This window comes from Callospermophilus lateralis, chromosome 1 (assembly GCF_048772815.1).
Source record: "Callospermophilus lateralis isolate mCalLat2 chromosome 1, mCalLat2.hap1, whole genome shotgun sequence".
NCBI classification, from domain to species: domain Eukaryota; kingdom Metazoa; phylum Chordata; class Mammalia; order Rodentia; family Sciuridae; genus Callospermophilus; species Callospermophilus lateralis.
The window spans coordinates 105,519,744-105,545,707 of NC_135305.1; the positions used below are offsets into that span (position 1 = coordinate 105,519,744).

General features: G+C 37.7%; 1 protein-coding gene across 8 annotated transcripts in view; it reads right to left on the reverse strand.

Moving 5' to 3' along the window:
* The window catches only part of Cobl (cordon-bleu WH2 repeat protein), a 288,719-nt gene that overhangs the window by 85,534 nt on the left and 177,221 nt on the right, over positions 1–25,964 (reverse strand). For 5 of the 8 annotated variants that reach the window (XR_013089036.2, XM_076836990.2, XM_076836972.2 and 2 more), the window contains 2 exons: positions 4,526–4,664; positions 928–1,098 (listed from right to left, as the gene is read on the reverse strand). Coding sequence is in view for 7 of the 8 variants with exons in the window: in XM_076836990.2 (XP_076693105.2) it covers positions 928–1,098; positions 4,526–4,664 (310 nt within the window). In the remaining variant the exon portion in view is untranslated. The remainder of the gene's footprint in view (positions 1–927; positions 1,099–4,525; positions 4,665–25,964) is intronic. The other 3 variants (XM_076837019.2, XM_076837008.2, XM_076836999.2) reach the window with 1 other exon arrangement.

The following is a 25,964-nucleotide window of genomic DNA, read 5'->3' on the forward strand; positions in this document are numbered from 1 at the left end:
TAAATTTACACAACCAGACAACTTAATTCTTAAATTTTTCAGTGGTGGATCTTTCAAGTTTAGGTACATAAGTATATATAAAAGTATAATACACTTGCCCCAGTTGGAATGTTCTACATTTATTGTAATTTACCACCATGAATAGTGTATAGAATCTATACTCTCCAGGTGCTGGCTTTAAAAGGAAGTGACACCACATGGCTGAGACATACTGAAGGAGGACAAGCATAGGCCTGACATGCATGTGGTGGCATCTGAATATATATTTTTCATTGTATAAAACTATTACCCACCAGGAGGCAGAAGGCTGTATACAGTACTTATTAAAGTTCAAAAAAAATCCCAAGAAACTAAGACAACTCCCATCTCAGGGTATGCTAGGATGTAGAAGCAAAATAGAACTATTATTTTGGCTTTTGCTGGACTCACACAGTTTCCCCTTCTGGTCCTTCAGTTTCTTTTCCTTCAGAAAAGCAGAATGCTGGGCTGCTGGCCATGAAGTTCAAGGCTGACTTATAAACTAATCCTCCCAGCTCTTGGGTACAATATTATTGTGTGCACTCACGGTGAGCCTTCTAACAAAATCCCAAATAATTCTTCCTCTACAGACTTCCTGAGGTTATTTCTATTGTGAGGAATATTAGCTCCCTGCTGACTGTTTCCACCCACAAAGCATAACTTAAGTCTAACCACAGATATAAAGACTGACTGGTAAAATTCTTGCTATGGGCATCCTCATGGCATTTGGAGAGCATTCTCTGTGAAGTCAGACACATTGCATTGAGCATTTAGAGAAAAAGTTGGGAAATAAAGGCACAGACATTCAAAGGCAAGAATGGAAAGTCTGGAAATCCATCCACAGCACCAGTAGTGATGAGAGAGATTAACACTCAACACACAGTTTGAATGGAGACAAGAGGCACATACGTTTGGGTCTCAGTTCTGAGGCCTCGGAACCAGCACCTTCCCCGGGCAAGCTGAGAGGCTCCGCTACATCTGTATCAGGAGGAGGATATGGCGGGGGCGGGGGAAGCACTAGCTGAGGTGGGCCTCGAGCAGTGCCTCTGGGAGGCTTTTGTGGTACCTGCCGTCCAACACCTATGTGGAATTAATGGGAGTGATTTCAGCAGTTAAGCTAAAAGAGTACCTATTTTCCATCAGAGGGCAGCATATTCAACTATCCAAACACCAAATCCAGCCACACCCAACACCATATTCAACCTCATTCTACACCAAATACAATCATACCTAATACCATATCCAGTCATATCAACACCAAATCCAGCCATACCCAATACCAAATTTACCCACACCCAATGGCAAAATTAATCATACCCAACACCATATCCAACCTCACTCCACACTAAACATAACCTCATTCTGCACCAAATCCAGCCATACCCAATACTAAATCCAGTCTCATTCTGCATCAAACAGTCTCACCCAACACCAGATACAACTTTGTATTTTTTTAAACCAAATCCAAACTTGCCTATCACCAAATCCAATCTCAGCTGATACCAGATCCCATCACACATGTATGAATGTATTGTCCTACAGCCAAGCCAATTTGTAAATATCTGCCTGGTTGCAATTTATTTCTGGGAGGCTAATGACATAAATACTGGGCCTGAAACTATTCTTAAAAGCCCCCTAAACAATACTGTCAGATTAAAATAAACTCCTGTTCTTCACACTAGTCTTTTTCAGGTTCTCAGATCTGTTTTTTAGCTAATTTTTGCTACTTTTCCATATCCACTGAACAATATAATAATAGATAAAGCAGTAATTTAAATATTCTTTTCAGCCTATTATACTGTCAGCCTCTTTCATTGTTTGGGGTAATGGTTTCCAGAGTTTGTTTTGAAGAGGGTTCTGAGTTGTGGACATTTGGGTGCGTGTGGTGAGTCCAGTTCCATTTCATCAGTGAAACCCTCATGTATCTTGTTTATATGTTGGGGATGCATTTATAATTTTATGTGAAAATGGCATGCTAATGAAATTTTTGGAAGCTAATGTAAAAAATGACATGAATTACCAGTGTTAGGTCACATTCACTATCATTTTTTTAATAAACACTTTATTCAAGCTTTGGAGTTCTGAATCTTCAAATAATACATATTCAATGCTTTATGTCCTTTACCAGAATTATTAATAAAATACTAAGAAACAGCATTTTTCATTGAGATATATTCATTTATTCCTTTTTTTTTGAATACAGTTTCTCTAGATGTGGGAAAATATTAATTTCCCCATATAAAGCAACATTTTTTTCCTTAAAGTGAAAATGAGCCCAAATCAGTCTGGGTGGTACTATTTATCTGGCCCTGGCAGTGTCATTAAAATGGCAAAACAAAATGGAAGGATGCTTTCCATTCCAATAAAGCTGAACTAAGATCCAAATCCAGCTACTGGTAATACTGTTTAGTACAAGTTCTAAAATAAAATTTTCTTTATATCTATATGTCTGTATAGAAAGAATCACTTGATGTGGATAGGGGTAACTTGTTTTCCTTCAACCTAAGGTTTGGTTACATCTTCTGTGTGGTATGCTTTTAATGAATGGGGACTTCTGATGGGGATGGAAGTCTGCCATGCCATTGCTTCCAAGGCCTTTTCCATCATCTCCTGTCCTAAAAAACATTCCAGATTATTTCCAATTATTGTCAGCAAGAGAGAAGTTTTTGGCCTTCTAAGTCCTCACAAATGATACTTTATGGACCAGAAAGACAGACTTGTAGCAAATCACTACTATTTGTTACTTTCCTCTTGTAATGTTTCTGTGGAAATTGTCTGAGCAATTTTCAATTTTAGAATTCCTGCCTCTCATCTCCCCAGGCATCTGTAGGCATCAGTTGGCCCATCAGATGGGCAGGTTCTCCAAGCCCATCAGACACAAATACTTCTTCCTTCTTGGCTGACTCGGGGTTGGGAGTCCTTTCCTAGCTTGAAATGGGCTGCTTGGCGAGGAGTTTGTTGGTATGACTCGACCACATCCGCATGGCCACATAAAGTGGTTGCTTCTGAGAATTTCAACAAGGATATCTCTAAATATGAGGGGAGGTGGGGTTGTCTCCCTTTCCAAAGAGAAGGGAGGTAGCTTTTCTCATCATAAAACAGGAGAAAACCGGTTTTATTTTAATGGTCCAATGATAATACTGTCTTTAAATCTGACAGTATTTTCCCCTATGAAACAGGATGAACTGACATGAAATACAGGTCATTTCTCCTTATGAAAATTGATTCTCAGGCTGTGAAACACTAGGGCATTAAGTGAGGTATTGACTAAAGAGGGGAAATGCTGAACAATCTAGTAGAACTTATCAAAGTTTTCTGACCTTGACAACAAACACTTGCCCTCAGGTGTATTTTCCCTTCTGGAACCACATATACTGGGCCACAGGTAAAAAGCAGGGCCATGGGACAGGATTAAAGGAATCAGGAGTGGCTGTTTGCTGGCTTCAGAGGGGGCTCTGATGTGCTTTCCATCACTGGGGTCTCAGGCTCAGGAGTGGGTGATTCCTATGCTGCTCTGTTCCAAATCCTTCTCTGAAAGAGCTGTTTCTGTTTCTAATTGATGAAATAGTTAACACTGAAGGACTTTAAAATAAGATTGATTATCCCTGACTCACAGGCCTAGAGACCTCCATCATTCAGCATCTATCTACCTCACCCACACCATAAGAAGTAGAGATATAATCATGTCATAATACCAGGTCAAAGCATTCCAGAGTCTTTGCTAAATATATAAAAGTTATATAAATGCAGTCTAACTTCAAACAGGATGGTCAGAAAACTAACGAGGTAACTCATTTATAGGCTGGGTATCCCTAAAATGCTCACAACCACACACATTCTGGGTTTCAAATTTTTTTCTAATTTTAGAACATCTGCATATACATAATGAGACATCTTGGGGATGGAACCTAAGCCTAAATATGAAATTAATTTATGCCTCATCTACACCCTACATACACACCTGAAGGTAATTATGCAGTATTTTTAATAATTTTGTGTGTGAAATAGTTTCATGGTATAGAATTTTCCACTTGTGCATCATGTTGACACTCAAAAAGTTTCAAACTTTGGAGCATTTTGGCTTTTCATATTAGAGATGTGCCCCCTATATAAACTACATGGGGCCTAAGCTATCTTTCAAGTGCCAGATATCTTTCAAAACAACCTACAAGGATGTCATCTTAAGAGCTTATCTTTTTTCCACCAGAAAGACACATATCACACAGTCACACTCATTCATGCTCTACTTGTCACCTTCTCCCAGCTTATGCAGCCACTCTCCATCCTTCCCACTACCCCACCTCCTCAATGCCTGTAATGTCCATGAAAATAAGATATTAAGTGAACACACAACTACTTATTTCCAGACTTACTTTCTTTAGCATAAATATTTTCTGGGTTAATGCTATTATGGATGAGTCCACTGTGAGAGTTAAGAGCAGTGCTAGCATTCCACACACAGCAGGCATTCCAGAGGTATGCAGACAGCAAGCCCAGACTCACTCACCCACTGTGCTCTTCCTGTTCTCCTCCTTGTCCTCCCTGCGGTTGGGGACCAGGGGACTTGGTGGAGGTGGCTGTGGTGGAGGTGGGGCTGGTGCCCGCCGCTTTTTCTTCTGCAAATCAATCTGTGAGCCCAGAGACATCTGAAAAACAGAAAGAGGAGAGACAGGGTTAGGGGAATTTTTGTATGGGAGTGATGTGTTTGTGGGACACAGGACCTATGGAAACAGACAATTGTGGCATGGATGCCATAAGGAAGGCTGTCAGATTGCTATCCTCATTCTGGGTCCTCTCAGGCAGGTGGTGGAGGCAGTGGTGTGAGGCCTGCCATATTCTCTAAGCAAGGCCCTGAGGTGACACAGTGATGTTCATGGACACTCACAAGTTCCCCCAAGCACAGGGAACTCATATTTTCTAGGGATCCAGTTAAGTAATTCTGGAGCCTGAGAATCTTTCTCAGGGCATAAATGAGAAAATGATCCCTACCCCTTAATTAAATGCAAGAGTACTCTTTTTCCCAGGAATAAGGGGGACTACCATTATTTGTGTCCACACATTTGAAGAAGAGATGGGAGTAGTTCATGCTTCCTGTGCCCTGTCATGCATGTATTTCCCTGCTTCTGCAAGCTCATACTCCAGAGTAGCCAGGACTGACATGGTCCACAAGATGCCAACTCCTGGATCTAGAACTAAGGTTCTGTTAAATGGGACATTAGATCAGAATAAAAGACGTCAATCTCCCATATAAAGCAGAAATCCAGCTCCTACTTAAAGACTCTAACAATGAAAAAGTCACAGCTTCTAAAGGCAGCTTGTCAGTATTAGGTAGGTCTAAAAGTTGAAAGTGAAATCTGTTTTGTTTCATCTGTAAAATTAAATACTATAGAACAAAATTGACCAATATTTTTTGTTCTATTGTGCACAAGAATAAATAAGTAACATCTAATCTCTATTATGTGAAATTAAAATGCACCAATAAAAAATTGAATGTATTGATTCTAGTTCTTTTGTTTCTAAAGGACTCCATAATTCTCTGCTCTTAATTACAGCCAAAGTTCATTAACTTTCTTTCAATAATTAAAATTCACTTAAAGAGTACTGAGTTGTGTGCAGAGCAGTGCATATTTTGGGAAATAATGAAAATGATAACTTCACTTGTTCTTGCCCTCAAACTGTTCTCAGTCAAGTTTTGTACCACTCATCCAAGCATTCCCTGACCTTTCAAGGGTCTATTACAGAGATGGCACTGGCCCACACCACCATTCTTTAGTACCTTGGCTTTGATCAGGTGCTCTGGTTTATTAACTCATGTTTGCACCACGTATTTGAGAACTGAGCATTCAGCTCACGACCCACTGGACGTGGTACTACATCTTTTAAAATTTTATCAGTACTACACTATTGCAAAAATATATATGTAAACAAAAGGAAGAAAATAATCATGTGATTGACTTTATTAATCAATATAAACCACTAATGATTAACATTTTTTAGTCTTTATCTTTTCTTTTGAAACTAATGTTTTCTCTCTTTCCTTCTACCACAACATATTATAATCATCTCCCATATCTTTAAAGTTTTTCCTTCTACCACAACATATTATAATCATCTCCCATATCTTTAAAGTTCTACAACATATTTTGCATAAACCAAAAAATAACATAAAATCAAAAAGTCCTACAAAGCTCAAAGTCAAAATCAGTGATTCCTTGTCTACCACCTTTGCAATGGCAAGAACCACTTCAAACACATTTTTCTTTTGGCATTTACTGCTTTTTTCTAAATAATAAGTTCACTGTGCTACTCCTTGATTTTTGCACATTAGATGTTGGCTTTCTACTCCTGAAAATGGGGATTTATTCTTTGAGACATGCACACGCATATACCCACATGGACACATATGCACACATTTTTTTCCATCTTTCCCAAAATTATAGCATGAGATGTAAATTACTTTTCACTAGTCATATAGTAGTCTACCCTTATTTGCAGTTTCATCTTCCACAGTTTCCATTACCTTCAGTCACCTGCAGATAAAACTATTAAAGAGAAAAAAAGTGACAATTTTTAAATTGGGCACTGTTCCAAGTAACCACCTCCTGTCCTGCTCCATCTCACATAAGATTAATTATCCCTTTATCCATTGTATCCACACTATATATGCTACCTGTTGGTCATTTAATAGCCATTTAGGTTATCAGACCAACTGTCACAATATCATAGTCCTTGTGTTCAAGGATTCCATATTTCACTTAAAGGTTCCAAAATGTAAGGGTAATAATGCTGGCAATTTTATTATAGTATATTATTATAATTGTATTTTATTGTTGTTAATCTTGTACTATGCCTAATTAATAAATTAAACTTTATCATCAGTATGTACATATGTGTGTATTGCAAAAAAAAATTAGTATATGTAGGGTTTGGTACTTTCTAGGCTTCCAAATATCTTCTGGGGATCTTCAAAAGTATCTCCCATGGAAAAGGGAGGATAGCTGATAATAGATATTATAATAACATAAAACAAAATTTTTTTCAGCAGAAATTTTTCTACTTGAGATGTATAATGTATAGGATGATTACACTTTCTTTCCCGAATAAATCTGCTTTTTCCTGAATTTAATTTTTTTTAAAAATTTCCTGGAAATTTACATTTTTCTACTCAGTTCCAGCCCCTGCCTCCATTATGGACAAGATGCCCATAAGTAATATTTTTGAGACCTTGAGAAAAAGTGATTTTATCCTATTATACTGAGTAGTCCATACAGATGCTTACAAGAACCTTGAATGGAAAGAACAGTCTCTACAAAGGCTGAAAACAGTCATTATTCTGCTGTCTCCTAAATTGTACTGTGCAGTCAAGACACCCCACACCATGCTGGTGCTCAATCTTTCACAAGTGATCTGCATTCCTCCTGTAGGCTTGGAAGACCCACTCTTTATTCCTTTATGCCCTGACATTTGGTGACAGCATGCTCCAGGGTGGATTTCTTTTGGTCCACTCTCTGGGGCAAGGGCTCACCCCTGCAGGCTGTGTACCTGAAGAATTTTCTAGTGTTCTTCCTTTTTACTTCTTTCTTCCCTTTGTTCCCCTCCCCTCCTGAGGATTTTAATGAGTTGAACACTGAAGATTCTAACTCCTGCCTATTTTTCCCCCTTCTTGGAAACTTCTTTTACTTTATTATCCAACTCTTACGAATTTTCAAGTTTCTTTTACTATACTTTGGTTTCCAAGATCTCCTTCTTCTTATGTGTTTTAGAAACGGTATCATGGTCTCCTTTTCTGGGTATACTATCTTCTCTTTTCTCTCTGACACTATTATTTATATATTTTTAAAAATGCTTTTTAAAATATTTTCTTTAGCTTTATGCATTATATTTTCCTGCAAATTTGTTTTATCTCTTGGTTTTTGTTTATCACATTTTGATCTTTCTCCAAATCTCTAGTGATCCTTGGCTTCTTGTTTATAATATAGTGTATGGATAGAGTTCGTTCATACACTAATGGACAGAAAGCTGGTTAGCTGACTGGAAGATCCACAAATATCTATAGCAGCAGGATTCTCCTTTATGTTGGCCACCATTCATTCACACAGGGAACTGTCCTCTCTTCTGCAGGTTGGAACTCTGTCCTGCACTGGAATCTATTGAGAAGACCCTGAGGCTCTCCTATAGCATGTGGACATCAATTATGCCCATTCTGGCACAGACTCAGTTGAGTTTCACAGCCTGGAGTTAGAGTTTCCTGCTTCCACCACTTCTAATATTGGGAATGCAGATACTTGGGCAGAAAGGCACCTGAAGGTCTTTCTGCTTCCCACACACATATTCAGCCAGTCTTTATTATCAGCTTATTCTATACTTTTGTATACAGAGGAATATGTGCTCCAAATTCTTGAGCCTTTTGGGGGTTCTGGGCTCTTCTGATGGAACTCTTTCACCCAATGTTCAGGTTTCAGCTACTTTTACTTTGCTAGGTATTTATCACAATCCAAACACATCTGAACTTCCAGAGTGTCCACTGAAAACTACTACTGTTTCACTTCTCTTAACCACAGTATGCTAATAATTTTGTTCACTTTAGTGGAGTTTCAGGATAGACATAAACTAATTTGCTTTCACACATTTTGCAGCCTTATTGAATAGAAAACACTGCATATATACTTAAGGTGTACAACTGATGTTTTTATACATAGACATACTGCGAAATAATTGCAATCAAGCAAATTAAAATATCTACTATTTCACACAGTGGCCATTTTCTACCCTCTTAAACACACTTTCAAGTGTTTTTTTTTTTTTTTTTTAATTGTTGACCATTACTTCATTGGATAGATGAGCCACAATTAAAATAACTCCTCTTGGGGCTGGGGATGTGGCTCAAGTGGTAGTGCACTCGCCTGGCGTGCGTGCGGCCCGGGTTCGATTCTCAGCACCACGTACAAACAAAGATGTTGTGTCCGCCGATAACTAAAAAATAAATATTAAAAAAAAATAAAAATAAAAATAAAAAAAATTAAAAAATAAAATAACTCCTTTTAGTTGGCCCAGTGCAGTGGTGCATACCTGTAATCCCAGTGGCTCAGGAGGCTGAGACAGGAGGATCCCAAATTCAAAGCTAGCCTCAGCAAAAGTGAGGTAATAAACAACTCACTGAGACCCTGTCTCTAAATAAAATACAAAATGGGGCTGAGGTTGTGGCTCAGTGGTAGAGTGCCCCTGGGTTCAATCCCTGGTACCAAAAGAGAGAAAAGAAAAGAAAAAAAAAAAAAAGAGAGAGAATGGTTTTGCTTGTTAAAAGTTAAATTTCTTAATTTTTTTTTCTCTCCTATTTCCCTTTTTCCCAAGTTTGTGATAAAACCATTTATTGAGGGGGAGGGGTAAAAAAACATGAAAATTTCAGAGTTAAGATAACAGATTCTAAAATTTGAAGGAATAACATCAGCAAGAGGGCAGAACAGGAAGCCCCAGACCTTGCTCCCCACAAAAGCAATAATTTAACAATAATTTGCCATCCCAAATGCTTTTGCAGAACTTCACAAAACAGTTAGGGAATCACAGAACTCCAAGGCAAGCTCAAAGTCAAGAGCAGCCTCACCAAGATGGGTAAGAAAAGCCATTTCATTTCAACTATGATAGCCCTTCCCCCAAGCCTGTACAGCTCAGTACTATCAGGGGAAAAAAGCCTCATTCACAGTTCTCCCTTAGGAGGAAGAGAAGAATGGATCATAAGGCCAACATTACAGCTTTTCAGAAGGGCTGCCTGAGGGACTGGTTTCTGTCTTGACTGACTGGCGCACTGATGAAGAACTGGCATCTTTTGGATGGGGGGAGGGCACTGAGAACATAAGAGCTTAAAGTCTAGTTGCTGCAGAGCTTAGAGATTTGGCATTGCCACTGACAGAGGCTGGCACAGCTTGGCAGAACCAGGAGGAAGCAATAGCTTGTAGATTATGCTTTGAGAGGGAGTGAAAAGAGTGGAAAGTCCATGCAATAGTCCAAATTCTTGGAGATGCTTGCCTGAGAGACTGGTTTCTACCTCACTTGTCTGGGAGTACAGAAAGAACCAATACACTTTGGATGTCTTGGGGCTGCAGAGAACAAAAGAACTCAGAGACTTATGCTGAGGTACACTCTCGTAATCTCAGATAGTTAGGAAGCTGAAGCAGGAGAATTGTAACTCAAAATAAAAAAAAAATAATTTTAAAAAATGAGGATTAGTTCATTGGTAGAGTAATCTTGGATTAATCCCTGGTATCTAGAGAGCTGGAGGGAGAGGGGGGGAAGAGATGGGGAGAGAAATAAACAGAGGTTGCCAGCAGTGCCAGAAAATCTGCAGTAATACAGACAAACACAAGAGGGATCAAGAAATTATAACCTTCTAAAAAAGGAATCCACAAACATTTCTAAATGGGAATTACACACACAATCCCAGAGAAGATGCATTGCAAGAAGAGTTTTGATAGGTCCCAGCCACCAAAAGCAATTCTGACTGATGTGATGTGTCCTCTAAGAAAACAGTCTGTAAAGGCTGGGAGAGGTGATTGTTTTCTAAATACACAATTAACAGTAAAAAATAATGATGACAAGAATGTACATAAAAGAAATAGGAAATCTTGGTTCAATAAAAGGAACAAAATAAATCTCTAAAAAATAATCCAAGGAAAAGGAAATCTATGACCTGAAAAAGAATTTAAAGTAATTGTGTTAAAGAGTTAAATGTACTATAAGAGAATACACAGATAGCTTAGCAAAATAAAAACCATGCATGAGCAAAGTTTATCAACAAAACCATAAAAGCCATACAAAAAAGACCCAAACAGAAATTATGAAAGGCTTCAACAGCAGAATTAATTAAGCAAAAGAAAATTCAGCTAAGTTGTCCAGGTTGGCCTTGAACATGTAATCCTCCTGTCTCATCCTCCTGGGTGGCTGAGATTACAGGTATGCACCACCATGCCTAGCCACCAAAAGCAATCCTAAGAGGGAAGTTGATAAAAATAAATGCCTACATTAAAATAAAAGAAAGGCATCATCAGCAACCTAAATTTATACCTCAAGGAACTAAAAAAAATGTACTATAGTCAAATTTCATAGAAGAAAAAATAATAAAAAGCAAGCAAAAATAAATAAAATAGAAAATTTGGAAAATACTAGTGAAACAAGAGTTACTCTCCCCACCCCACCAAGACCAACAAAATTGGCAGATTTTTAGTTTCGCTAAGAAAATATCAGGGAAGACTGTAATCACAAATTTTTTTTAAAAAAATGAGAGTGGAAACATGATAAATGATGACTCAGAAACAAAAAAGAATATAGGAGACTACTATGAACAATCATATACCAACAAATTGGACAGCCTAGAAGAAATGCATCCTACTAAAACTGAGTCATGCTTCTCAAAAAACTAGAAATGGAACCACCATATGACCCAGTATCCCACTCCTTGATACATATTAAAAAAAAAAAAAAAAAAACTAAAATCAGCAAACTGTAGCAATACAACTACTTCAGTATTTATAGCAGTACAATTTATGACAGCCAAATTATGGGATCAACCCAGGTGCCTATCAATAGATGAATGGATCAAGAAAATGTGGTATATATACACAATGTAGTTCTACTCAGTCATATAGAAAAATAAAATAATGACAACTGCTGGTAAGTGGATAAATGGAGAAAACAATGCTCACTAAGTGAAATAAGCCAGACTCAGAATATAAAAGGTTGAATGTTTTCTCTCATATGTGGAAACTAGAACAAAATAAGGAAAAGAAGGCAGTTGGGAGGGAATAGATTATAATAAAGACATAGGGAAGAACAGTGGAGTATAATAAAGAGAAGAAAGGGAAAGAAATATGAAATGCATTATTAATATCATGATATATACACATATAAATGTACCCCCAAAGAATTTCACTTATATGGTTATGCAGTAAACACCAATCAAAAATAAATAAATAAAGGAGTGAAAGGAAGAGTAGAGGAGAGTAGAGTAGGGAAGAAAAGGAGGGGGGATTGGGGATTAAAATTAAATTTCTTGCATGTATTATTTTGTCAAAATGAACCCAAATACTATGAATAATTACAATGCTCTAATAAAATGTCAAATAAATAAATAAAACTGAGTCAGAGATAAATAAAATCTAAAGTAAAAAACTTGAATACTGTCTACAACTAGTAAGAAAATTGAAACTGTATTTAAAACACCCTAACAAAAAAAAAGTCCAAGACTGGGTGGCTTCAGTGGAGAAATCTATCAAATGTTTAAAATAGAAATAATAACAATCCTTCTCAAACTCATCCAAAAAAATTAAGAGGAGGAAACATTTTCAAACTCATTTTTTAAGCCAGAAATACCCAGATATCAAAAGAAAAAAGATACTATTAGAAAAGGAAACTACATGATCATTACAATTGATGCAGAAAAAGAATTTGACAAAATTCAAAACCCTTTCATAATGAAAACACTCAATAAATTAGTAAGAAAAATATATATATATTCTCATGTATATATAAAAATCTCAAAGCTAGTATGTGAATGTTTTCCCCCTAAGATCAGAAACAAGGCAAAGATGCTCTCTCTCACCACTTCATTCAAGATAGTGCTGGAAGTGGTGGCCAGACCAAATATGAAAGAAAAAGTAATAAAATTCATCTTAATCAGAATAAAAGTGAAATAATCTCTTTTGCATATAACATGATCTTAAATGTAGAGATTATACACATGCTCACACACAGTTTTAAACTAATAAATTCAACCAAATTGTTTCATACAAAATCAATACAAATAAATTAGTTCTGTTTCTCTACATTGTAACAATAAATAATCTTAAAAGGAAATTAATAAATTTTCCCTATTTACAACAACGTCAGAAATAGCAAAATCTTAGAAATAAAACTTTAAACAATGAGATGAAAGATTGAAAACTATAATACATTGTTGAAAAAAATTAGAATAAATGTAAAGATATCCTGTGTTCATGGATTGGAAGTTAAAATGTCCACACTATCCAAAGCAATCTACAGATTAAATGCAATCTCTATAAATATTCCATTGGCATTATTTTTGCAGAAATAGAAAAAAAATCATACTAAAGTTCATATGGAACCGCAAATAACTCCCAATTGCCAAAATAATCTTGAGAAAGAAAAGCAAGGGTGTATACCTCCACTTCCTGATTTCAAATCATATTACAAAGCTAGAGTAATAAGAAAGAGTGTGGCATAGATAAAGAATGATTTTTTTAAAGTTTTCAGTGGACACAACATCTTTATTTTATTTTTATGTGGTGCTGAGGATCGAACCCAGCACCCCACGCATGCCAGGCGAGCGCGCTACCGCTTGAGCCACATCCCCAGCCCAAGAATGATGTTTTGATTACTACAACTGAATGAAGAGCCCAGATATAATCCCTCATATGTGTGATCAATTTATCTTTGTTAATGCTAAAACTACACAATAGGAAAGGATAATTTCTTCAAATAATAGTGCTAGAAGAACTGGTACTTGTATGCAAAAGAATAAAGTTGGATCTTTATCTTATGCCATATGCAAAAAATTACTTCAAAATAGATTAAATATCCCAATATAAGAACTAAGTCTATAAAATTCCTAGTAGAAAACACAGGGGAAAAGCTTCATGATATCTTATTTAGCAATAACTTCTTGCATATAACAACAAAAGCACAGACAACAAAAGCAAAAATAGATAAATAGGACTACATTAAATTTAAAAATTTTCACATAGCAAAGGGAACAGAGTGAAGAGGCAAGCTATGGGGAGAAAATATTTGCAAACTAAACATCTAATAACAGGTTAACATCTAGAATATAAGACTATCTATCAACAACAATAAAAAGCAAATAATTCAGTAAACAAATAGACAAAGGGTTTGCACAGATATTTCTCCAAAGAAGATATACAAATGACTAACAAGCATATGGAAAGATGCTCAGCATTACTAATTATCAGGGAAACGCAAATCAAAACCACAATGTAATATCACCCCACTTCCATTAAGAAGGCCAGAGAGAGAGAGAGAGAGAGATAACTACAATGGATGACAGATAATTCTATAACATTTACACATTTTTCTAGGCTGGGAACATTGCTCAAAACTGTAATTTGGGGCTCATTTGGGGCACTTTTTTTTTCTGTGAATCTGTACTGGTTAACAGAAGCACTCTAAGCTCTCACTGATATCTGTATAATGATGCCATGTCCCAGAATTCTGTTGAGCATCCACATTAAGTTGGAGATAATTAGAAGAGGGGAGCAGGAAAGCATTTCTGGTTTATCCAATTTGGAAAAGCAATTTCACCTGCTGAAAGACAGTTCTGGCTTGCTCCTTGTTATAAGATTTGGAGAAGCATTAAAGTCCTGGAGCCTTTGCCAAGACTGCCCAGTGTTCCCAGGTGTAATTTTTCAGCAGAATTAATCACACCCATTCAACAACCACTTAGGGAATACCATGTGTTTTCCAGTCATGGTGCCACTCCTAGTAAATTAATTAAGGTAACATGCTTGAAAATTATTTGGCAAGGTCTGAGATTCTCCAATAAAGACAAGAGCCAATGAGCAAAAGTGCAAAAAATGTTTTTCTGAAGCTTTTGGGTGTTTAAGGCAATCAAACAAAAGGGTTCAAGTAGGTGGATTTGCAGTCTTCAAAAAAATATTATTAACACTGGCAGCTGCAATGATTTACCAGACATTTATTGAGGATGCCAGTCATATTTCATATGATTATTCCAAATACCACCTCCAAAGAGGTAATTTAACTATTTCTATTTTTAAAAGAAAAGTTAGAAATGAAAGCTTGTAGAAGACGACTTACCCAAGGTCATGTGGCTAATAAATGAAAAGAGCTGCAATTTAGTTTTGGTGTGAATGGTCAATGCTCTTAAATCATTTCCTTATATTGTCTTTCCTGCATGAGGTTAATCAGTCAGGAAGAAATAGCTTCTGCAGGTGGAATGGAAATGTCTCTTCCTAGGCTATACTAAGTGCCTGAAACCCATGGAGTTCTCATTGTCCCATGCAGTAAAACACCTGCCCACTGGGCCAGTTTGTGCTTGAAAGTATTGCTTTGTAAACCCAATGCCTACCTTCAGTGCATTCTTGGAGGAACACATAAAATCTAGATCTACTTTTGAAGTTTACTTCTTTTTTTTTCCTTCCTAGAACCAGGAAATGTAGTGCCTCCTTGATACAGACTGAATATTTACATGCCCCCCACAATTTCATATGCTGACACCCTAACCCCAATGTGACAGTATAGGGAGGTGGAGGTGACTGGATCATGAGAACAGTGCCTTCATGTATAGCATTAGGGTCTTTGTTCTTTCACCCTTTTACCATGTGAGGACACATAAAAAGACAGTTGTCTGAAACTAGGAAGAAATCCCTCATCAGAATCAGAGCTCCCATCCCCTTGCTCTCAAAGTTCCCAACCTCCAGAACTGTAAGAATAAATTATTTTTGCTGTTGTTGTTAAGCTATTTTGGCTAGTCAAAGGTGATTTTTATCATGTGTCTTGATTTCCTGATCTTTGTAGAAAGTACTCATTCTCCTTTGACCCCTTTGGTTTCTTAATCTCATTGTGCCAATTATGTGTAGTGTCAGACTCCAAGCCAGGAAGAACTTAGAGGGGAGGGAAGTTCCAATTTAAAGAAGATAAATATAAATTCTCACCTTGGGACACACAGTTTCTTGCTTCTGTTTCCCTACCTTGACCCTCATTCTCTGCTCAGGGCATGGCACTTTATAGAAACTTGATAAAAAGTAATCAAATGACTGTGTTTATTTTCCATGTTCCTCTATAGCTTTTATCTATAAACACATATTATGTTTCACATTATTCTTAAGATAGTTGATACATTTCTCTAGGTTTCCCCTGTTTAGCTGAAGAGCAACAATGATATTAGGATCTGTATATGATGTGAAGTAAAATGAATAGGATCCAGCACTTTGCATCCATTTATATGTTTGTCCATCTGTCCATCCATCCATCCATCCATCCATCCATCCATCCATCCATCCAAGGAGTCAAATTAATAGAATCAAAGGATGGAATTGGGGTTGCCAGAGGGTTGAGATGGTTTCATGGGGGTTGAGATAAATAAGCACTAGAGAGCTATAGTACAACACTGTGCCCATAGTTATCAATATTGCATTGTGCATTTAAAAACTTGTGAAAGGGGAAGATGTCATGTGATATATTCTTATCAAAATAAAATAAAATTTATTTTATATGTGATCTGTGTTGCCAAATTGGACTTCAGAATGGCTGTATACATTTAAGTTCTCATGAATATCATCTTCCCCCATTAACAAGAGTGTTGATACCCAATCTTGTCTTTATCAGAATAAATAAAAAGTATTCTAAATACTTTTAAAATCTCAATGTTTTGAACTTTAGGATTAGTGATTTTTAATGATTATTGTTTACATTGCTGGTAGTTTTCATTCTTTTCAGTATGATTATTATAACATAATTTCCTTTAAAGATACTTATATTTATAAAAAAAATGATCATAAAGATTATGGGCCAGAACAGCCTCAAAAACTGTAACAAGAGGTGAGAGTACAGCATGGTGGTAATACCTGGACCCTGGAGCCAGACCACTAGGCTTAGAATACTGTGTCCACACTTAGTTGTGTAATGTTGGATGGGTTGTTTAATCTGTCTGAACCTCAATTTATCCATCTGTAAAATAGGGACAAACCTAAAACCTGCCTCTTTTGGTTACTGTAATGATCAAATGAATAATAATATGAAAAATGCTGAGAATGGGACCCTTACTGGTGGACAGGTTGTAAAGACTTTTTATCATCATCCCAATCACCCTCCCAATCAAGAGTAGACATCCTGATGGGAACCTGGACACCTAGCTGATACTGTCAGGATTAGACTTGGACTGGCTAATTCTTGGCTGTAGCTCATATGAAGAATGGCAGGGTCTTAAAAGAATTCAGTCCATCTTTACCTTTTTAGTTAGATTTCCTGAAGTTAAATATATAGATAATAACACTAAAGAAAACTGAGGTACCATGAACCAACCTGGCCCACTGTTTCCTATTGGCTACAGAATCCTCCTAAAAAATTTAACCTCTCTTTGCCTTGGTGTTCTTGTTTCAAATGGAATAAATACCTCAGAGGGTTGATGCAAGAATTGAATGAGTGCTTAGAAATGTCTCTGGATGCTCCAAATGCTGTTAGAAAAATTATATACATATATATGTACATATACATAAACATATAATATATACACACATATACACATATACATGTACATCATATACGTATATACACATATACACATGTGTGTTCATATGTGCTAAGTAAATAGGAAACTGAGTTGAATAACATGAAGGAGAAACAATTCTTAGAGCTAAATTTGCAGCTTCTGTATTTTATATATGAGAAAACAGAAGCATAAATGGATGCAAACATTGGAAAGCTAATGTTAAGTGATATTTCTAAGACCAACACTACATTATGTACCCTGATTGATGAAAGAATAACAACGGGCATAGCTTCGTTTTCTAAACACCTACCACATGCCAAGGGCAAGCTCTGTGCTCAGGGCTGGCTTCCTGTGAGTCATCAGGTGCTTAAGCATGGAAATGACCCCATAAAGTAACACTGCTGTAACTTTTACTGTACAGTAAAGGAAAGTGAGATTGGTGGGGTCGAGTAAATTGCTGAAGGCCACAAACAAGTGTACAGCATGACTGGCTGCTGCCTGACCTCCTGCAGTACCCTTGCTTAGAAAAAGGACAAGAGTGGTGGGAAAGTACCTGACCAGTCTGTGTGTCTCCCATTCAATATGCCTCCATGAGGTAAGAGGCTGTGATGGATTCACTGCCTTCTCATCAATGCCTGGAACATTCCCTGACCTGTTCTAGGTGTTCACTCAATATCTGCAGGATAAAAGAATCTTGTTACCAAAAGCATTCATATGATTAAAACAATATTTTTTTGACAGACGCACTCATTTGGTGGCTTCATACCTACTGTATGTCAGATGATGCACTTGGCACTGAGAATAATAGATGAGCAAGGTGGGCAGGACATTTGTGACTGATTGGGTTGGAAAGGAGGAGTTATAGGTGATGAATAGACACTTTGTACTGGCAGCAGATGGGTTTTGCTACCTGTGGTTTCTCCATGCCTGGCACAGTGGTTGACCCAAATTTGGTGCTTAATGAATATGTGTTGAGTGAATGACTAAAAGCAGGTAAATGCAGCCACATTTAAGAGGTGAAGGTGTAGTGGAAGATAATTAAGAGGAGGCATGAAAGACAGAGCTGTCTCCCAAGAAAAAGGGATACTGAGGTTGGGCAAGGGAGCAGACTGCAGCTGGAGGACAAGCATTTGCTTCTCTGATAGAAGGATGAAGGTGGGACAGATAAGTGTGCAAGTTGAGTGGTGTGGGAGGCTGAGGTGTCCTTCCTCATTTTCTTATAGAAGTAGCACACATAGGGGTGGAGAGAACGCTTTAAGGAAAGGGGGGCCTTAGAGGTGAAATGCTGCTGTGAAAACTGTGGGTCAGCTGGGAGAGGGATCTGCCCTGAGGCAGCCTCAAGTTGTGGGACTGTACTTTTGTGCTCCAGCAAACTGCTAAGCTGCCCCTGAGTCCAAGATGCCAGTATTGGGATGGTCAAATGACAAGATTATTTTCTGGGCACATGCAGAAATAATGAAAGAACCCAGACAGGTAGTGAGGACTTCAGGGAAGAAAAGAAGAGCAGAGATGCAAAAAGGATAAAGCAGAGTTCCAAGTTGGGGAGCTCTGGACCAAAGAACAGAAGGAGGAAACAGGAAGTCTTGAAAGACTTTAGCTTTGACCTATGATTGGGTAGGTAGGCTTTAGGTTTACTGGATTGTATTTATTGAGGCTGGGGTTTCCCAGGATGAATGCATGCTCAGCACCAGTCTGCTCAGCTGAGCCATCATCCCAGGGACCTACAACTTTGTGGTCCTTGAACTCCTTCCTAGCTTAAAGATAAGCCTGATGGACACCAGGTGGAAATATTAATGTGAAAGATTGACTATAACTCCTGGCAAATGAAGGAGGGCAGACAAAGACAGTGAGGTCCTATGCTGACCTCAGAGGGGAAATTTAGCAGTACACAGCACCTTGCAGTTTCCCCAAATATATTCAACCAGTCAATAGGGAAATATACAGTGTGGCAGATGCTGAGACTCAGGCATCCCTGCATAGTGTTCATTTCAAAACTTAATCTTCCTCTCAGAGGATAGGTTCCATTTATTTTGGACTCTACAAGTAAAGTAATAGTGATCTGTGTGCTTAAATGGCACATGAGGCAAGTGGAATTCCAGCTGGTGTCATCCAGGAACATGGAGGGCAAATTCTAATTTAACTGATAACGAAACCATTCCAATCATTAAAACAAAAAAGAGTCCTCCCAGGAACTGAACAAGCCACACATCATAGGCTATACCCAAGATGTGGGAAAATTTTAGGAATTATCTGCTACCCTTATGTCCATATAAAATGACTATTTTCTACAATAGAAAATCCAGTATGAATAAAGTGTTTACAGACCCTGCTTTATTCTTAGGATCCTGTGAAAAGATGAAAAACTTCTAACCAAATGCTAGAGACTCAGGTCAACTAAATGGCTCTGTCTGGTTGTTCACATTGCATTGGCTAAAATTAAAGTTGTCTTCACAGGTGGGCACAGGAAAGCAATAGGGAAAACCCTTTCTATCATCACCATATTTTGTAATTTCAGACAGAAGAACTCGGGCTATGCTTTCTGGAAAGTTATAAGAAGAAACGAACGTTGGCATTTAAACACTTTCTTCCTACCTGACTTGATACAAAATGTCCTAAGACAGAACACTATTGTGCTCCCAGCTTCTAGATGGAGATTTTAACAGTGAGTTTGCAAGTCTCAGTTCCCTTCACATTGCCCACTGTTTTCCATTTCAGCAGATATTTGTTAAGGGTTCATTTTTTTTTTTCTGCTAAAATTGTCTTAGCTAGAAATATATGAAAAGAGTTTTTAATCTGTTTTACAATTTAAAATAATGAGGAAAAATCCTTTTTTTTTTTTTTCTTTTTTTTGGAAAATTTCACACCATTTTGAGTTAAAAAAAAAAAGAAAGAAAAAAAAGCTGCCAGTCACTGATACCAACAGACAAAGGGCAAATATTTTACCTCTCAGAATGATGAGCATGCTTAGGACCCTGAGTAATCATAGTCCAAGGAATCCTGGGAGGAAAGGGACAGGATTCCCTCCCATCCACCTACACAGAAAGTGAGGGAAGACCTTACAGCTGACAACTTAGAAAGCAGCACCAATACAGGATGTAAGCCCAGCAGGGAATCTCCTTAATAAACAGAAGTGGCAATGTGCAAATTAAGCCAGGGTATTTAACAGCATCTCCCACTAATAGAAACAATTCCCCATTCCAAGAGAATGAATTTCCTGCTAGGAGCCAACAAGTACTTCCAACTGTGTCTTCTTCCTTTTCAGCATCATGGGTACAGTGTTACCATCCCTCAGCAGGAGAGCCTGTCTCCATAGGAAAAGCAGAAGTCCTTCCCCACACCTCTCTATCCTGCCTGATGCCTGGAATTCAGGGGTCTTTGGGACTCCTAGGATTGCTGTCCTTCCCTTGTCACTGTGGCCAATAATTTCAAGGAGGCTTTGGCTAGCATCCCAATTTCCCCACAGTTACCCAAAGAAACCACTTTCTTGGCAGCAAGAATTTAGATTAATTTTGCCACATTTGTACTTAATATTACTATGTCTGGCTGCTTTTGGAGAGATTCATCTGTTGCTGTTCATTTGCATTACTGCCATGAATAAACCTCCTTTATTCACCCATCTGTGGATAGGTATTTGGTTGCTATCTGGTTTGGGGCTATTGTGAATAGTACTACTGTGAACAAATACACTTATGGTTTGGTGATGGTGCTAGAGGTGCACACAATGGGAGGTGCTTGGGTCATAGGGTATGCATATGTCCAGTTTAGTGGTTGCTGGCAAGCAGTTTTCCAAAGTGATTGTTGAGAAATCTTTTCCTCATGTCTTCTCTTTGCTTTCCTTATCTCCAAATTTCAAAATTCATCCCTATCCTATGACCTCCTCAGTTATCCTAATTTCTCTGTTAGCAGATGATCCTACCCCATATGCCAGGAAAAGCACAGGTCCCCAGGTAAGAGCCACTCTCCTCACAGGACCCCATTATCTGAAGGAAAGCTGATTCCCCAAAGCTCACTCCTCTTTAGGGAGCTAGAGCCAGGCTTGGAGTTCAGTGTAAACTCCCGTGTGGATTTCCAGCTTCTCTTTAATCACAGACACCCCCTCACACCTCTCCCATCACAGAAATATCACACAATGAGCACTCACGTGAACACACACATAGAAAAGTCTTCCCCTTCTCCACCAAGTGCAAGGCAAGTTCCCCCCTTCAACTTCTTTTCCCCTGGCCTTAAGTCACCCTGCTTTCTGGGCTATCTGGCCTCCTTTTCAGGGTAGCAGCCTGGGGAAACATCCCTATTTTCCCCATGGTTGTATCCAATGGCCCTTTTGGTCTTTACATGGTGTGGATCCAGTTCCTACATCATCATGAGTTTCTGTAGGTTCTCCTCCCACTCCCATTCCTCTTCCCCACATCATAATGCCGCTATGACTGCTTTCTTCTTCCTTTACCATTTTGTTTTTCACCCACTCCTATATCCTCAGTTACTACCTATATGCAGAAGATTCTCAATTATCTGTGTGTCTATGCCTCCTGTGGGCTCCAGGCAGACCTGCTAGCTGCCCTCTCTACATGAGATTCCTGCGGAACCTTCCACAGCTTTATTCAAATCAGAATCTGGATCTATGGACTTTTTTCCAATATTCCATAAATGCTACATTTTTCATAGTTGCCAATGGCCTTTCTCCCTTGCTCACATCTTTATCACATTGCTCCTGAAGTCCTACAATTATTGTGTGAAAATCTGTCATAGGTTTCCCTTCTGCCCGGGCGAGATCTCCTGCCTGAGTTATGCTAAATGCCTCTTTCCTCAGTCTCCCCCTTCCCTGAGTTGGCTTCCCCAGTAATATCAGATTTGATCACTCAGTTATTTATTGAAATTTCTACCAAATACTGACTGCACACCAGGCACCCTTCTCCACAAAGAGATGGAGTCTCCAAAAGGACACCAAATTTCTCTCTCCACTCAGCTGACATCTCAGTGAAGGAAGGCAGAAGTAAGAAATTGGATAACTAGGAAGGGACATAATTTACTAAACATAAAGTGGTAATGACATGTCCTTGTGGGGCTGACGATGGTCAGCTAATATGATGACATAGACAGAGAGACATGAGAAGCCGCTTCAAAGGCCTGGATTTTCCCTGGAATGATGAGAAGGTACCACCTCTGTAAAAGGTAAGGAGAATATTCCAGAGAGCCAGAAAGAGAGAACAAGAGGGTAGGGACCTTATAGTCTGTTAAACACTCCAAGAGGAACAAACTAACTGTGAGCCAGGGTGGTGTTACTGGTGCTGTTATTCACTATCACTGTTGACTTACACCTACATATAGAATCATTCATGAGCAGCACAAAATCCCACACCTCAATTCAGCCCTAACCCATGCTGGTCTCAAGCACCTGGATGTCAACGTGCACAGGGTCTCTCCCATCAGTGTTGTCCTGTCCTGTGCCCTTCAACATATCCTTCAAGATCCCATCTCAATCTCAAATCTCATGAAAGTACATGACTGTGTATTCCACATTCCAGGGTACCTACATGATCCATAGCTTCATGGTAAGGTATGTGTCTTTCTAGATGGAGGCCTCCTAAACACCATTTTATTTTATTTTATTTTCATTTTATTTTCTCTACTACCTTTCTGTTTTTTACTTCATAAATTTCTGCTCACCTTTATTATATTATCCTGCACCCAGGGGATTTTTAGGTGGGGGTCTATTCCAATTTCAATAAAAACTGTCCATCATACAAGGATCAACTGCTTAGGCTTGGAAACAATAAAACGATTGAAAAACACAAGAAAAAAGAAAACAGAATGCCATGAGTTGGGGTTACAAGATACATAGTACATGGAGGGATTTTTCTTGCTGTGGATAAGCACTTTAATTCTAATTTTTCATTTATGGAAATTGGACTGCTTTTCTGAATGTTCTGTGGATTTTTTCCCCCAAAAGAAAATTGGGAAGCAAGATTTACAGAGAATTCCTGATTTGAGCCATTAAAAAAATATAATTTCATTAATAAAGAGTAACTTAAAAACTACTTATTAATATGACATTATCTCCACGGGTAATCCAGAGATAAGAAAGGACCTGAGAGCTGTTTCCTCCCTAAACCTCCTATTAACCCAGGGATTCTCTTGGGTCGCGTAAACCACGGCATCCATTAGTACACTTTCAGGCAGTTTCTAGCTGTTGCTTCCCTGAGCACCAATCAGAGTTTTCCAAATGGTTGAAGTCCTTTTCCTGTTTAGGTCCTGGGGAGGGACCACTACTCTCCTTTGAACCTCTGGTGTCATGTTATTACAGCCCATGCAGAGGAGTCTTGCATAAGAAGACTAATGTCCTGGGCTTAGGTTGAGGCCACATAAATTTAGGCACATTTGGGCTTGTCCTGAACAAGTTTCTCATTAGCTTCAGTTGTCCTCATTCACATCTGCTTTGAACATAATGACAGTGCATGTATCAAAAGTTTCAGGGCTGGGGTCATGGCTCAGAGGAAGAGTGTTTGCCTACCATGAGTGAGGCCCTGGGTTCGATCCTCAGCACCACATAAAAAAAAATAAAATAAATGTATTGTGCCCACCTACAATTAAAAAATAAATGTTTTAAAAAAAAAGTTTCAGACACTCACTAGATAATCCCCCAACACTATAATCCTTATATATGCACCAATCCAAATGAAAATACAAAAACTCCTAGAAGCAAACATGAATTATTAATATAATGATTAATATTATGATTATTATTAATATTATAGTTCTTCCAAGAGATGTGGGCGATGCAAACATTTTAAGCTTCTTGAAGAAATCATAAAGAGTCCCTGGCACAGATCTAGTCTGTGAAATGCATTTACTCTACACGGTAACATTCCCTAGGGAGGTACAGGTTACCCTGCATCTAGGCATAGACTTCCAGTGGATGATAGCTTATTTGCAACATCTATGCTTCATCACAAGTTTTGTTAATTTTAGCTATTGGCTTCTAGCAATAATCTTAAGAGAATGACACAGGAAGATGTATCAAGTGCAAATGAATACTGAGAATATATGAAGGGAATAAGGTATGAGCCACACTTAATGAAGTTTTATTATTCTATTGACTATTAGAAATATGTAATAAAAAATAAAAACTTTTATGAACTACCATTGTTATTAGTTATAAAATTTCCATTAAGAAATCAGACTTTTCTAATTTTTTATAGGTGCACTAGAATTACACATAATAGTGGGATTAATTATGTCATATTCATACATGCATATAACAAAATTTGATCAATCTCATTCCTCTGTACCTTCCCTTTTTCTCCCCACCTCCTTCCCCCTGATTTACTTGTTCTATTCTACTGAACTCTGTTCTATTATTATTTTAATTTTAATTAGCATTATAATGATATATAAAAGAGGATTCATTGTGTTATCGTACATAGACATAGCAAAATTTGGTAGATTTCAATCCTCACACTCCTAATTTTGTCTAATCTCTCTCCAATAACATTCTATCCTCTGTTACAAAGCATATTTTGTTAAAAAGTTTTTAGTGATGAGAAGTTTTTACTTTAACCCCAATCCCTAAGTCAAAGTTGCCAAAGTGTCTCCATTTTTTTTGTTCCTTAGCAAAATAGAAGGCTGAACAGAAACACACACACACCACCACCACCACCACCACCACCTATAAAGAATATTGTGTTTCTTTTGTTGTTGTTCTATCTACCAAAATAATAGATTTTGAAACAAGACTTTTTCTATGGTTGAATGAGTTCTTTATAAAGAAATCAGTTCTTTTCAATATTATTCAAAGTAATTTCTTTTCCAAACCAAAAATGTGTTATTTGCTATTCTCAGCAATTCTAGTTTACTAGCAATGTTTCAGTTAACTACAAATATGAAATAAACTTTAATTTGTTGGTATCCAGTGTGCTTTTCTCTGCATAACCTAAGACGTATATTTTATACTTATTGTCTAAAAATAATTAAGAGCCCATGATAGGGTTGAGATATTACCATATGACCTAAATCTAGACACATGTTGCTCTTTGACCTCTTCAGTTGTAGGACAAACAAAATGCAAAGAGCAACATTGGTAGATGTGCCTATTTTCTGGGGTTTTCTATCTGATCTTCCCAACACTCAGTGATGTACATAATAAAGGTCTGAAGGCTGGTACTCATGTGTTCCAAGTCCAGAAATAGTGTTCTGTATTGAGCATTTTCCAAAACAAAAACCTCACACTTGGAGAAAAATTAAATAATGAAATAAATCATAGTTAGTCAGAAAACTACACTAACATTACTTCTATAAGATTACAGTACTGGAGAGTTCTACACAAAACTTATATTATAGTTATTGCAGTTCAAAAAGGAACCATATGTTATTTCTACTAATGCGGTGCCATAATTTGTTCACAAGGAGGCATTAAGAAAATGCTCAGCAAGGCTCAGTATAATTTTAATGCATTTTCCTATTTGAAGGAAATGCATACAGCAGTGGACAACGTCATATAGCTGTGGACAATGTCATTAAGTATTCCATGGCCCTAACAAACAATTTCCATAACCTGGTCTGCATCAGTGATATATACAAGTTTTAAATATTTTCATGAAGTTCTCCTCTTGTCACAGAAATGTTTGTGAAGATCTTTTAAATCAAAGATGTGAAAGAAAAGAGGTCAAATACAGGAAAAAAACCAGAATCACCTTCC